Source organism: Diadema antillarum, unplaced genomic scaffold (genome assembly GCF_040938485.1).
Source record: "Diadema antillarum isolate AM-2024a unplaced genomic scaffold, OU_Dant_1.0 scf00000074, whole genome shotgun sequence".
In the NCBI taxonomy this organism is placed as follows: Eukaryota; Metazoa; Echinodermata; class Echinoidea; order Diadematoida; family Diadematidae; genus Diadema; species Diadema antillarum.
The window spans coordinates 4866277-4882903 of record NW_027270963.1 but is presented as its reverse complement, the minus strand read 5'-3'; the positions used below and the strand labels follow the sequence as shown (position 1 = coordinate 4882903).

The following is a 16627-nucleotide window of genomic DNA, read 5'->3' as shown; positions in this document are numbered from 1 at the left end:
GCTCTCTCATTTTCTCCTTCTCTCTCTCTCTCAATCTAACTCTCCCTCCCCTCTCTCTTTCTATACATCTATCTAGACCTATATATTTCCTATTTCTCTTATCTATGCAAAAGCAACTCCCTTGGAGCATAAACCAAGATGTTTCTGGGTAGCTGGGAAAATGGATTCTTCGTCCCAACGCAACATTCTGATCATGCCATGTAGGGAGAATCTCTGCATTTTCTCCCCACTCCCTGACCCCCGACCGCCGGGGCGGGTCGCTTCGCTTGCGATGAAGTCGGGCTACAACAGGTGCCGATGTGAGTGAACCGTATTTTATTGGAGTCCCTTTTCATGCTGTCGTGCGGCCCGCGCGTCTCCGGCTCCCATCACACAGGCGGAATTAATGACGGGAGGACCAAGCCGTGGCGTGCTCATAATACGGGGAATGCCTTTGGACATATTTATTGCTCTAAAAATGAGATGAGTGATGTCTGAGGGAGTCTATGCTGGTGGCAGCTCTTCACCAGGAAAAGCGGTCTTCAGTTTGGATCGACTCGCCATGCAAGCACAAGACCTACTTAAGTCACATCCTGACAAGGGTTCCTGCACCGGTATCACGATGTGACAACCCATAAAAATATCCTAACCATCAATAATGCGGCAAAAATTTGATGCTCCAGGAGGATTTTATTTGTTAATTGTTGGTTCATTTGTTGTTGTTATTGCTTTGAACTAGTACATGCCAGTATTACAAAGACACAATAGATTTAAGATTTTGCACCTGCTACAAGAATTCAGATATATACATCCAGGTGAAACATGTAAATTTCCATCATTTTTAAAGAGTGCTTATGAAAAAAAAAATGATGCTCAGAGAGGTTTTTATTTGTTTGCTTGTTTGTTGATTTTTTTCTTGTTGCTTTGAATTAGGACATGCTGATATACAAAGACACAACAGATTAAATATTTTGCACCTGCTACAAGAATTCAAGCATACATCCACGCGAAACATGTAAATTTCCATCATTTTTAAAGAGTGCTTATGAAAAAAAAGAACAAGCACAAGAATACATACCATGTGCAAAGCTTTTGTAACCACACACACGATTATGCAAAACAAAACACACGTACACACACACAAAAAAAAAAAACCCACTTGTATTCACAAATGCAGATGTGGATATTAAAGAGTAAAAAGTTTCTATCAACGAGAAATTTTCATGCCTGATCAGGGGACCGTTTCATGAAATTTTTTGTCAGTGATTTAATGTCAGTGATTTACACTGACAACTGTTAAAAGCTACTGAAATCCTTGCGTCTGATTGGCTGATAGCAAATTTGTCGGTGAAAACCTGCGACGAACTCGTTGATGAAACGCCCCCCCCCCCCCCCCCCCCCCGACTGACTCCAACATTCAACCTCTCCCTGTATTAAAGTGAATACACTGACTGAGTGCCATGAAAGGAAGTGGGGGTGGGAGTTACCATCACAAGGGGGCAAGAATTATTGACAGGCAAAGTCTATTGACAAACTGCTGTCAATTTCTTGAACGGCTTCATTTAATCCACCCAGAGCTGCTGACTGTTGTGTAAGTGTCTTTCAAACAACGCCAAAGGTGAAGAAATAAGACCCAGTAAAATTTCTTTAGCTTGAGCACTAGCCATCAATTTTTGTCATCTGTTATTGCCTTTTACTGTTCAAGGATGAGAGGTGTCTAGTCCCATATAGTTAGTGCCTGAGTTAGGGATAGGGGGTGTGGTAGGGGAGGGAAAACACCAGAGGATTTCTGCCAACACCCTTCCCTCATGTGGCCAGACAACTAAACAATGCCCAGACAGACATCCGAAGGCAGATGTTATCGGGAGAGCAGACATCGCACAAGGATTTCTCTCATAGGCGAAAACCCTTTTGTATTAAAATCCCCTACATCTCCCTCTGTGTATCTTGGGAAGTTGTACATGATGGTGATCATCATGAACTGCCAAGAACTTCCTTGTTATCATTATTATCTTTACTTTGTGTACCACACATTTAAAGTTTTAACTCATACTTGCAAATTATATAACCTACAGCAATATCACACCATATCACAAGATTTATCATAGCATACATGGAGACCTATGATTTATCATAGCATACATGGAGACCTATGATATTATTTATCACACATGTATCACCGTATATCACATCAGAACATATCATATCATATCACATCAGACATGTATCACGTATCACATCGCATCGCATCGCATCGCATTGCATCACATCATATCATACATATTACACAAACCATATCATCATATCGTATCAAGCCATATATTATATCATTGTGTACATCATATCACACCAGTATACAAGTGTATCACTGTCTACTACGTGTATTACTCTATGCTCCATAGTATGTTTGAGTAGCATCCTGTTGAATTCTGAAGCATGAAAGAAAACCAGGGTTTGTTTGTTTGTTGTTGTTGTTTTGGTTATTCATTTGTTGCTGTTGTTGTTGTGGGTTTTTTTTTTTTTTTTTTTTTTTTGGGGGGGGGGGGCTACCAAATGAAGGGTAGTTCAAGTATCTACCTGCAAAACAGAATCCATTTAAATTGTGAGTAGATAGTACATTTTGTTAACAGAGTAAAAGCTACCCTCACTGCTAAACTGGATCTTAAAAATTTTAATCATTCTGAAACAACTCTGAAGCAAGTATTGTCATCATGAAAGCACCTGTCATCTAGATTTAGACAGTGATCTAAAAGTCTTGAGCCAAACTACACACACATCTTCTGACTGGATGAAAAAGTGGCCTGATGCCATTAATCTATCATGACTTGGTAATCACTGGATTGATGGTTGGAAGTTAATTGCCTTTAGCTGCTATTAAAGCATCATGTGAGCTTTTAAGGAAGAAATCCACTCACTGCAAACCAACATTATGACTTCCCTAAAGCACAAAATTTTATGAAAGCTCATAATGCACCATAAATCTGTATAAATTTGCCATTCTCTTTCTGACAACAAAGGCACAAATTCTACCTCTCACAGGATATGAAAGAAAATATGAAAAGATTACTTTGCATCAATCCCTCTACAAAATAGGCAGTCTTATCCTAATTTTGGCATATGCTATTCTGACAAAAGCAAAAGAGAACACTAAGACAAGGGTGTCTTTACAATGGAAAGCAATTAAGCAGAATATAAACCAAGGAACAGCAAGAAATAAGATCGCAGTTAATTCTTTACATAGTTCCCTAGTGTGAACGGAGAATGCTGTAGTTAAAACAAGGGTGTCTTTATAATGGAAAGAAACCTAGGAACAGCACAACATCAGATGACAGTCAATTCTTTACACAGTTTTCCGGTGTGAATGCATCCTTTCCTAGACTCTTAATTGTTTGCTTTGACAGTGTGTGGGTATATATGTGTCTCTCTCAATTACATCATCATCATCCAATTGTCCTGCAAGTTTACAAGGCTCAGGTTACTCCTACTTGGCTTCAGCTGTCTGCGTCTTCCATCAGAACCCATTTCATTCTTCTCCCTCCGAGCAATTTCTTTGTTGCAGTCATTAGTGGGCCGGATGCGTCATAGTGTTCACTTTTTGTTATTGGGCTCAAAGGGAAGAAGACAGGAAACATACCTTGAATGCATGCATGGGATTTGTATTGTGTCATCTCTGTGCCTTATTGGTTTTTGTTTATTTGTTTGGAGTGCCTTCTTCTTTTTCCTTTTTTTTTTTGTTGTTGTTGCTAAATACAGCTGTGGCTGGTTGTATTTGCAAGTGGTATTTTGGTGTTGCTGTTTGTTTGTTTTTTCCCCCTGATGACAATCATGGAATAGCAATGAGAAAGGATCCTTGACTCCATTCCTATTGAATAATAAATTCGGAGAGAAACCACTTGCTTTTAGAATTGCTCCTCCCTACCTCTGGAAACATTTGCCCTCCCATTATGGCACTGTTTTATTCTTTTCAAAATTTCTTTATTTATTTTCAAAGCCAGAGTTCATGCATAAAATTTTGTAAAATGTATGCAAGGTGTATCTATCTTTTTTTTTTCCATTTAGTTTTTTACCTTTTTGGAATGATGTAACAAAGATGCTTCGTTTCATCAAAGATTTAACCACGACTCATTTACAGAGATGTGTGGATACCACATTCCAGTATGCTATAATATTATGCCCATGCATACATCCCCTTTCACAAGACTTTGAAGCTCTCCTTTCAATTCATTTTTGTTAAAAGTTTCAGCCTAGTGAGTAGTAAGGGTACATTGTTGGCTCATTAGGTAGACGCTTCCAAAACCGAGATCAATTCACACCATGTTACACTTTCAGGGAAAGAGACGAACTGGAAACAATGGCTGATAACTTTAAAAAAAAAGTATCCAAAATAAAAGGAAAAGAGTGCACATATGCCTGAAGTTAACCAAGCTATCCATCCACCATGTGCTAAAGTCATAAGACTCAGAAGGGCAATTTGTCTCAGCGCGCTTGGCAATTTGTAATCCAATTGAATCTTCCAGAAACCACCCTACACAGAGTGTAACACGCACTATTGTAGAGAGACGGGTATATGCTCTCGTCGCAAAGTGGAAAAGCAGGGTCTGCTTACACTAGGTAATTGGCCAGATTCAAGATCCAGACACCAATAATGTATGAGCATATGAGCTTTTCAAGTTGGAGAAATACTCTTGAGCACACGTTTTCTTTGGGAGGATTTGATTTTCAGACAAACCTTCAAATACCATGAGATACCTGACTACTTTTCTCATTCAAAAGGGTTAATTGCGACTAACACTGTATGACAAGATGCTATGTTTTGTCTTTTGCCAATATGTTCATAGAATTTTTTTTTCCTGTATTGTTCCTATGTTCTATGTATAGTTCTTACATTCTTTGTATATAAAAAATGTGTTTTATCAGATGTGAAAATAAAATCAAATGAAATAAATATAAGATATATAAAAAGAAGATATATTCTGGCAATTTTAGATGAATTGCATACAACATTTCTTTTGATATTTTCTGGAGAAATTCTGGGGAAATTATAATACGTATTTTGACTGGTTTTATCATGCTATCATCCTGTACACATACTTGACCAATCCCAAGATGGTTTAATACTAACTCTTTATGTGTCCGAATATACCCGGGTACTTAGCTTCACTTTCCAAGCTTTTCCATCGACGTAACTAATCTTTCCGAACTTGACCTCATTGTAAAGTTAGTAAGCCTGATCAGGAGTACCAATGTACCTAAGGCTGCATTAACCTAACTCAAGAGAGAGAATGTTTTAAAACGCATTTCGAAGGGCGTTTGCCAACGTGGTGTGAAACGCGATTCTTGGGGCGCCATTTAAAATTGCCCTTTGAATGGTGTTCAAATAGGCATTTCTAAACGCATTTTAAACATGGTTGCATTTATCTATTACCCAAAAATATGTGTCTAGGATCGTGATTCTGCCTCAGAAATTTTTTTCATAAACTCATCCAAAGACTAACAAGAAAGCAAGGGTGAGACAACAGGATTTACATTTGTAGGTAATCCCTATTTATTTATTGAAATCAAGTCTCAAGACATCCGAGCAAATCAACAAAGAAAGCACTTTGAGCCTGTGTGCCACTCAGCGAATAAAACACATTAAGGCTTGATCTCTGTTTCAAATAGCACGCAGACAAGAAAGACCATGCACCCCATGCACAGATGACACAAATGTTTAACTTACATTCCATTCTCAACATCTGCATCATCTCTACAATAAGTGGGCATTCTCAAATTCAACTCCATGGAAGTGTACCAAAAAAAAAAAAGAATTGCGATAAGTGGGTTCATAAAGAGCAATACCACTGCCACAAAGGAGAGAAAAAAAAAGTTACTGATTGCCAACAGCAACAAGAATGACAATCTTGAAAAAAAAAAAAACGAAAAAAACCCCACTAAATCAAGACAGCAAGAGAAGCCACTGACAGAAAGACAGACAGATAAAACACATGTAAAGCGAATTGTTGGTTATTGATTTTCCACAGAGCAACCACAAGTTGAATTCTTCCGTCCGGAAATTGCTCAATTGTGAGCGCAAACCCTCCCTGTCTGCAGTGAGAGGCTCTCTTCGAGTTCGATTGGATGTGCCACAAGTATGTCGGGCAGTCGGTGCCTACCCGATTACGCACGGCGTGCTTCCAAGCTGCCATCTTGCGTTGCATATCAGTTTCGTCATTTCTGGCTGCAGCCTGGAAACACTGTCGCGGAATCTGTCCCACTAACAAATGCTCAGTGTACCTCAATTCCACAATGCCCCCAAAACACACGCACACACACACACACACACACACACACACACACACACACACACACACACACACACACACACACACACACACACACACACAATGGCCAGCAATGTTTGCTGTGTAGATCTCACGCTGCAGAGACGACAAAGTTGTGCAGGAATCTCGGGCATGTTTTGCTACGTTTTGTGCACAAATGACACACAACGTGCTCAGCTCCTAATAAACACGAGTGCTAACCCTTTCTGAAAGCAATCAAAAACATACAAGCTTTTTCCCCTGACAATGTTTGCCATGGGTCTGATCAATTACAGTTTGTATCCCTCCTCCAAGCAAACGTTGCATTGGAATCCAAACAATGCTTCTTCCCCCATCTTTGAGGTACAGTATTTCGTAGTGTCTATATTTTCCCCTATAAAAGGAGTATTCAACACAGAAATTTCTCCAAGCTCTACAGTGGCTCCAAGAACATCTCATTCAAGTAAATTCAAATCAACCCATTAACCAACTAGCCAAATAAACAACCGAACATTCACACAGTTGCTCACTCAATCAATCAAGATCAACCATGGAATTCTGATAATGACTCTAAACCCACAAAATTGATGTGAAGATTCTTTCATGACTACAAATCTCCAAATCTTTAAGAAAAAAGAATGTCCTCTCCTTCTTAGAATACTCAGGCAGTCAGGTTATACCTGTACACAATATTGTTTTCCTTACCTCATCCTTGAGCTGCTGCACGAGGGCGTCCTTCTCCTTCTTGAGCAGTCTGAGTTCGTCTGACGTTTTGGGACTTTTCCTGTTTAGCTCCAAGAGGGCGATGTGCGCATCCTTTTCTCCGATGGCTGCAGTCAGAGCTTCTTGCCTGGGGAACAAACATAAAAGCATTAAAGGCATCAGTACAAGTACGAATCATATCAAACTGAATTCATTTTTTCACCGATCTAGATTAAAACACAAAGCATTCATGACACCAGCTAGTTTTACGTATTATGCTCTGACACACTGCTTTATCTTACCGAAATGTCTGTTTATGCAACAGACACATATCTACAAATATCACTGGACCTTATAGCAGCTCTTGTAATTGTGTACAAAAAACAATTATGTCGCAAAAAAAAAAAAAAAAAAATTATGAGCTACTCACACTGATCGGGCATGTGGGGAAAAAGAAAAATACGAGTGACAGTATTTTCTTTAATTTGAAATACAGTCATTCATTTAAGTATAATAATTTTTGCTCTGTACGAAACGTTAGTTGAGACTACAATGTACAGGCGCATAAATATTAGCTTATGGCTGTATTGTATAGACAGTGAGAGGCATAGCTTAAATTTCATTGATTGCTCTTGTAGAAACAAATCAAATAACCACATATTATCCACAGCTACAACGTATGTTAGAATATCTTATGGTCTCATTACTTGCAGGGAGTTGAATGTATTTGCAAATAGCAAATGACTTTCAAAAGCTAAGAAGGTGACTCAACAATGATAACTCAGTGCAGAGACATGACTCACAGTGTGCGGCCCATGGTCAAAATACCTTCTTCACAAGAGAATGGTACCATTCTTTCTTAAGACAACAAATAATTGTTACGTATCTCCAGCATCATGTGACCCCAAAAAAGATTCTTGTTGCCAAAGCCATAGGGAGTTGAGATGTCCTAACATTTGGCACATGCAAAATCCACATCAAAATAACATCTTTGGGTAAATTTCACACAGTGGGTGAGGCGACTTACGAAAGAACTCTAACATCTTCAGAATAGTACTTTGACAGGACTTTTTTTTGAGGGGGGGGGGGAAGGAAAGGGGTAAAATAAACATCTTTGCTCCCACAAACATGCATTCTGTTTGTATCACAAATTCATCGCAGGTCTACCATCTTGCCGATGTACAGCTAAAGGGCAAGCATTGTGCACAAAGTAATGATTCCATCAACACTATCTACAGCCACCGGAAGATAAGCAACACATGCAGGAGAGAGAGGGAAACTGAGCCCAAACACGGTCGATATTAACCCTAAATGATCCGACAGAACTTTCGCGATGATACCCTCCATTTCCGCCGATGGCTAATCTCTCTGCCAGGTGGAAATTTGTCATCTGATGAACAAGCTCCTCAACTGTTAATTCTCGAGATATTTAAGCACAGGCATCACACCATCGAAAGAGGGCTCATTATCGGGTAGAAGTTAATGCAGATCGCTATTAACTGCACACACAAATCGTCGTTAATGAGCCAAAATCTCGTCTCAGAATTCCTCAAAACTCTTGGCTGCTGCAGAACACTGCTCTTCTTTTTTTATTCCCCGATCACTCCGCAGATTATATTTCTTGGAGCCGATGACTGTTTTCAATTACACAGGTGATAAAAACATCAGAGATAAGGAATTAAAAAGCACACAGCTGATATTCAAGAGCTTCCTAAGCAATCTGCACAAGCTGTATTAATGACAACCTGGCATTATCCAACAGTGACATGTGATGAGAATGCATTGTCTCCCAGGAAAACCCTTGCTCTCATTACGGCCCGTAATAAATCAAGACAAAAATTGCAGTGCGCTTCCTGCAGAACTTGTGACGACTATCACTTAGAAGTTTCAGGAACTCAGTCTGTCAACACAAACTTTTATTGCGGTTAAATGAATCCTGTAATTAACTGCCTAGCCAAGAAATTAATCACTCCTCGAGACACTGACTCACTCTTTGTCAATAACGGTCCACAGTATGACATGGTAACATAATAAAATCTCAATAAGTTGTGTCTGTCTTATACAGCATGAGAACAGAGGGCCATCACTTTTTTTTTTCTGTAGGAATACTGTCTCTGCATGACTCTCTGAAAATCTCTATCCTACTCATATTAAACTACAGTCCATTCTTTGCTCACATAGCAAGAAACAGGTTAGGTGTGTACAATTAAATTGAAATAATACATTATTTCCTCTTGCCTGCATCTTTGCAATCAAGAGGTCTGATAATATGCAAATTATGGCTGTCTGAAAACTTTTCTGAGGAACCTTATTAATGACTTTGCCAAAAAGAGGAAATCTAATTTCATGCAAACTACTTGAACGATTACTCTCTAAAGACACACAAAAAAGAAGTCCACGCTAACAATGGTGTCAGCTTACAGCACCTGTTTTAAATTTTAACATCTGTTGTGGTACTTATGGTATACCCTAATGATACAACATCATTGATACTTATAGTCATCCATGTCATGTGTGCATTATGTAAGGCATGAGGTCTCGTCATGTGACTACCATCAAAACACTGCAAGTGATTTTTTTTTTTTTTTCGTCTTTTCAGAATGCGTGCTGGCAAGTGTACAACATACAAAATTGTATCTCCTTAATGTTAAGTTTAGATAAATTTCACATTTCTTCACATTCTTACTTAATAATTGGAGATTGGACAAATTGTCAACTTGTAATGCCCCCATCCCCACAAAAAAGACCATAGCCTCCCCCCCCCCCCACCCCAACAAAAAAAATGTAATCCACTCCCTCATAAGATTAGGTGTCTTGTCACCTGTCCTACAAATATTTCAGATAAAGCCTGGGGTGAATTCACCACACTACCGTCCCTGCTACCACCACTCCCACTGGCCCCATGCAAAGCTAACATATTTTATATGCTTGCAAGGTTGCCACAATTTCAATGTCCTGGGATGACCGCCTCATTTGATCCACTTTATCTCCACTTACGGTGGCACTACATTTTTCTTGACTCACAGTGCATTCTTATCGCTCCATTTTCATTAACATCAGTCACCGAAGAATGTGTCACTGTCTTGAGCTGGTGTGCAGTTGTGTTAATGTTACCCCTCCCCACCCCATTCCACACCCTCACCCCCCCCCCTCCAAAAAAAAAAAAAAAAAAAAAAAAGAAGAAGAAAAGAATGCAGTGCAAATTTGGGAGTGGTTGTGACTGGCAACTTTGTTCTACTTCATCATACCCCACACAGCTCATGAATATTCTAAGACAAAAAGAAGAAAGCAGGGAGAATTACGTCTGGTACCGCTGGCCAGCCCTAAACATTCCCGTTGTATATTGGGCAAGTCATCCATCTAGGGCGGATTGTGTTATCGGCGGACAGCGTTCGAGACCTTGCCAAGCTCGGGCGAGATTGCCCTCCATCAAAGGCTCCTCCATCAGGACTTTTATCTCTTGACACATCGCAGCCCCTAGAGGGAGTGCTACCATCTCTCTCTTCTCCCCTCCCCCACCCCCCTCCCTTGCCTGATTACAATGGATGGCTTCTTGACAGAGATATGGCATCTCATGCATTGCAGGGCCCCAGTATCTCTGAAGGTAACGGCCTTGCTTTCAATACCCTCCCGATAATAATCCACCTTTGTTTATCCACAGATGAGAACCCCTGGTCTCAGAACAGCTAGCACAATAATATGACTCAAATTATTAATGATCTTAGCAGTACAAGCTAATCATGGTCTTCCTCGAATCTTTTGTAATTTTCTTACACTGCTTAAGATATTTTCTTATTACACACTAAAAAATGTTTATTAAAGTGTAATGAATTTATGCATGCACATAAAAGTGCATAGTGCTGTATAAAATATTTTCTACACCAATTATCATTCATGCCATGTGATGTAGTGTCATACAGAGCCAATGGTATTCTTCAAATTTTACTCGCATTTGAAAGTGAAAAACAAAAAATATGGGAAGACTTTCAATTCCACTTTGACCACAAATTGCAAATCTCTCACCGAATTTGCCCAGCATGTAAACTGGCACGCATGAAATAATACCACAGTCACATAGGTCAGTAATCACATTCCATTCTCACCAACAAATCACAACAACAATCTTCACAAATCACATACAGAAATGAGCATTCTGAAGAAAAGAGATAAATAAAAATCTATCAAGACAACATACAAAGTGTACGTAGTGTGTGAGACCCATTCCTTGTAATGACCCCTTCAGACTTTAAAATTGTTGTAGCTGTCACAAAGAAAACAATGCTGCAAATCCTACTTGACCTCTCTAAAGTGATGCCAACAAGAAGCCTGTACCATAAAGCATTTGGAGCCACTACGACTAACCATAACAACAGTTACCATGGCAATGAGCTAAAAAAACAATCCATCAACCGTGGCAACTTTAGCTGCCAGCACAGTCACTGCAATCACTGAATCTTACAATATTTGCAAGCTTACTTAAACACGAGATGGGCCGGATATCTGGCAATGGTAAGAATTGCCTATTTCACATTCAAAACAGCAGACCACAAAAGATGATGGATGTTAGCCCTATTAGCTGCGATCAATCCAAAGGTGCGCTTATCTTCGGATACCACAGACTGATACCACATCCCATTTGTCTTTATCAAGATGGCTGGGTTTTTCCAGCAGTTCCTGCAAAGCCCTACTTTATCACAATATCTTGAAAAAGCCACACCCCAAACTCTCCTCAGGTATTCAGTATATCACAATCTCCAACATAGCAAATGATCTGGAGAGTTACGGCTGTAGCTACTCTAACAGATATGTCTCTATAATTACAACATTCCGCATGTCCTAGATCATAAAAGCAAACATTTCTTGCTAGGAGTTCATATCTTCAAAATTGATAACAAACATTTTTGTAAACAAAAGACCTCTCCAACTCAACTACCATCACAATAAAAGACAGTTGTAGAGAGCATGCTTTATTTCTCAGTACTGGGATTGTACTCCATGTGGTACTTTGCATATTGCATTCTGTACCTATTCATAATCATGTGTTGGATTGGGCTTGCCACCTTGAAACTCATAATGATTTACCGTTCATATCAGTGGACCACTGGGTTTTTGTCCCTTTGCTTCAGCTGCAGATTTTTTAGGAGCCTCTTAACTGCTAAACTTGTCACTGATTCTGAAATTGCCAAGACAACTTCAAGGATCAAAGTTCTTCTCATTCCCACAAATCAGGAAATTTTTGTACATTTCTTTCTAATTTTGCTCAGACAATTTTTCTCCAACCTAAAATGTGTAGTAAAATTAAGAGGTGCCAATATGAAGCTGACAAAATGATGATTCCTACAGTCAAATTCACCTGGGACCTGATGGGCTAAAGCAGGGCTCGACTTTACCTTTTTTTCCCTGGTGGCCCATTTGGCCACCAACATCATTGAATGTCATATTGTGGTGGCCCAAAAAGAAATATATTGGCCTGAAATAATAGGAAACATAACAATAGATTTTTTATCCTAGTTGCCTGATTGGACCACCATAACGATAGCCTTTATGGAAATCTGGTTGGCCCTACATCAATTTTTGGTGGGCTCGGGTCCCAGGGCCACGGCTCATGTGGAGCCCTGGGTCAAAGTGACGCTCATATCAGCACAGAATGACAAGAGCGGCATTCTTGGAACTGTGAAACTGGACAACAGGAGATGGAATAAATGCATTAAAGACTTATTGCAACTGATTGATCTTCACTGATGTAACTTAATGTAGCACCGATCATTCAGTGTTTTAAGTAGCCATGAATTAATTTACATCAACGGGCAATTTGTCAATCAGTTGCAATAAAAATGGCTCAACTTAAGAATCCATTAATATTAACATTACAGCCATGAAGTGAATTTGAGTTTAAACTTGAATTGTGACCCAAATTATGATCTGAGCTACCTGTACATGGTTGCTAGGGGGAGCAATGATCGCTTCTAAACAAGCAAATCATGGAACCAACAATAGTAAGGCCCCTCCAAAGGACCTAGAAGTTCCATGCAACCAACTGCGATTTACAAATGCAAAGAAAATGGAAGCACATTTTGATGCGTTTCACTGTGTTTTCAATGTACAATCCGACCCCAGTTATTTGGCCATCACTTTGCCAAATCTCTCTATTATCGAGGCATGGACTGACACACAACTGCCATTGCATTTTCAGTGTCCAACTTTACTGAAAGTGCAACACAATGACTCCTATGCGGAAATAAGATATGAGGAAATAGGAAATTTGGATCGTAAATTTTGATCACTATGACACGGTGTACAGCAATCCAAATACTGTTGCTAAAAGGAGCAAAGACCAAGAGGAAGGTGTATTTCCACTCATACTTATTACATTTAATTGTCATATTATCTATAAAATTATGAAATACACCAAATATTATGTACACACATCACTGTAGTGAACAGTACAATGCATCAATAATGCCCAATGTATACCCCACACAACTCACTTTTAAAAGTGATTTGCTTAAGTATATTTCACTAATCCGGCAATATCACATGTATTCAATGGTTACCTGTCCCAATATGGCTGGATAACTAAGATTGGACTGTACCTGATATACTTCCTACAAACAAAGTGACCGTTTGCAGCACTGGTCACTCTAAGGGAGTGACCAAGTTGATTGACTCACTTCATGTCCAGTGCCTCCTCCAGGTGTTTCCTGGCCTCGGCCTGCACTGACCGCAGCTTGGACTCCCTCTCCTTGAGCAGGACCTGGGTGGTGGTCAGTTTGTTGCTGGCCATGGTCAGCTGCTTCTTGACCTCCTCCAGCTCATGCCTGACATCGTCCATCTGGCGATGACCATCGTCAGGGGGGGAAAAAAATATGTGACGAAAGTTGAGCAAATCAGTGGTTTGTACACTGTACACAAGACATTATGAACACAATTTTTTTGGGGTAGGGGTATCCTAAATCAAGTAATCTGTAATTTTCTTAAATCACTGCAATTCTGATATTGATTTATGTAAAATGAACAATGAAACAATATTGATAGCAATAACTTTCAATCATAATGTGCTCACTTCTACAATCTTAACTGCTGACTCATGACATAACACATTTCCTAGATGCTTTATTCTGGTATCAAGTGCATTGATGTCCAAGATACATAAATTTGACAGATGTCCATGGCCAAGAGAGCTTGTCCCAAGTACCCACTTTAATTACATTGGTACATTACAGACTGGCATCTGAATAACAATATTTGCTACACCTGCTCATATTGTGCATTCAATGTCATTATGTCTATGAGAAGATCATACATTAAAGTAACAATAAGTGGCTTGGCATTCTCCAATCACTCATCAGTATGACCTGTTATCAAGGCCATTCAGGCCTACTTGCTAAAGAAAAAGAAAACTCTCACTATTTTCATCAACTCAATCACATACAAAACAGATTATGAAAACAAGGAGATACATGTATAAATTTGATTTTTAATTCATATACAAATTATTCCTTCTGATGTCAGATTGATCAAAGGAAATATATAATACAAATTTGTGAATACAACTCCATCACAAAATAAAGTACACCAAACTCGGGACTGGTTACTTCAATACCGTGAGGTTAACCAATGTTGTATTAACTAACTCCAATAAAGGGGGGGGGGGGGAGGGAGAGTGGAAACACTAGGTCAAAGCAAATGGCCCTAATCTGCACTCTGAACAAATCACAGCGAACCTGATCTGATACTGACAGAGATGCCTCACATTCACCACTAGAGGGCACCATCACAGTTTTTCATACATGTCTCATTTTGTTTTCTTTCTTCCACTACTTGTAAGATTTCAGCTTTGTCTGCATTGTCAATATGCAGAGATGCCAACTCTCTAACTTTCAGAGGGAGATCTCCAGCTTTGAGGCCATTTTCACAAAGTCTCCTGCTCTCTGGCTTGAGTTTGAATTTCTCCTGCTCTAACTGTGTGTCTCCCTCTTTATACGTATTTTCTCCCATTTACAATCTAGCTATCTCCAGCAGATTCTGATTTTGTCATATGTGACCCTCCAGCTCAAAACCCACAAAAATGGCAGACTGGGATTCCCTGTCATGGATCAAAATATGCTATCTGGGTTAACTGACTAAAATTTATCGAGTTTGCCTTACCTTGAAGAGTAAAACTTTTGCCACCTACTGTCAAAACTTGGCGGCTTAAAAAAACAACAAATATAGAGATATTAGCAGTGTTTCTGGACCATCATTTTTCAGACAGGTGCTTCTTTCATTGTGAAATGCCACATGTTTTCATTGATACTTCTGCACAGCACACCTGAGCAACCATGATCTTTAAATCCCGTTTTCTCCCTTTTCCATGAAACTGCACCCCATAACTCTCTTATTTCAATCACTTTTTGAATGGGTTTGGATGATCCAATTTCAACAAGTTATGAATAATTTTAAAGCTTAGAGCTTACTTTCTTTAACTACATAAAAAAAAGTGGAAAATAATTTTGGCCTACTTTTTGTGGGTTTTGAGCTGGGTGGCCACATATGCATATGTTCACAAATGAGACTGATGAGAGCACCTGAATGCATCTATAACCACAGAACTGGATCCCAGACATAAGGAATGTTGTGCTTTGCGCACAATCAGCATCTCTAGTTTGTTAGAGGGGTCAAGGCAGAAGAATCTCAGGCTTATTGAGATGCTTGGGGTTTGGAGTCTCTGAATATGGTGTAAGGCTTCTTTTTTTTCTTTAAGCTCACCTGTTTCTTGAGTTTAGAGATGGTCTCTGTCTGCTGGGCTAGGAGCATCTCACGGTCTGCGGTGATGGTCACACTCTCCTTCAAGGCCTCCGCCAGCTCCTCGACACGATCCTCCTTCTCCTTCACCATGTCCTGCAGAGAGAGAGAGAGAGAGAGAGATAGTGTCATACATTATTGCAATGATGAAAACTGTATGTCAGAGTTATTGCTTATCAAGAACTGGGCCATTTCTTGTTAAACATTGATTTATTTCAGACCTACAATTGTACAACACTTTTTGAAGAGTTCATATGTGATTTAAATCAGAAAAGATGCCCACTGTAGTAACTGTAGAACCACAACATAGATGACAAATCGAGACAAAAAATTGATATGGAAAGTCATCTACAGTGTTTGACGTTTGCACTCGTTTTGATGACGGTTAAAGCCGTTGTGTGTAGGTCTTTTTTTGCATGTGTGTTGTTTCTATATCAACAAAACAGTAGCTGGGTAAGCACACTGGAGTGCTTTCTTCACCACTTGGCAAAGATGTCTGGAAACTAATTGTTAATGAATGGAGATTACCTCATCCCCTTTATGCCTAATGTGTCACAATGGTCTTTATGATGGACAATGGTGCACTCATACACCTGAGTGGGCTTGCTAACTTTACAACTAGGTCAAGTGTAGATGGAGATACTAATTGTTCATGACAAAATGTGGCTATTAAAGTGGGTATCTCTTCTGCTTGGAGACTGGGTGGTGACCAGGGCCCTGTTTCATAAAGCTGTTCGTAAAGTTATGAACAACTTACGAGCGACTGGTGATCAGTTCTGATGTGCTATACATATCAGAATTTCCATAATTCAGCACAAGAACTGATCACGAGTCGCTCGTAAGTTGTTCGTAACTTTACGAAC

At 39.5% G+C, this 16627-nt stretch overlaps 1 protein-coding gene across 4 annotated transcripts in view; it reads right to left on the bottom strand.

Moving 5' to 3' along the window:
* Nucleotides 1–16627, bottom strand: part of LOC139717325 (ELKS/Rab6-interacting/CAST family member 1-like) — a 128668-nt gene that overhangs the window by 25670 nt on the left and 86371 nt on the right. For all 4 annotated transcript variants that reach the window (XM_071628829.1, XM_071628830.1, XM_071628831.1 and 1 more), the window contains 3 exons: nucleotides 15729–15860; nucleotides 13652–13812; nucleotides 6984–7128 (listed from right to left, as the gene is read on the bottom strand). In XM_071628829.1, coding sequence (XP_071484930.1) covers nucleotides 6984–7128; nucleotides 13652–13812; nucleotides 15729–15860 — 438 coding nt within the window. The remainder of the gene's footprint in view (nucleotides 1–6983; nucleotides 7129–13651; nucleotides 13813–15728; nucleotides 15861–16627) is intronic.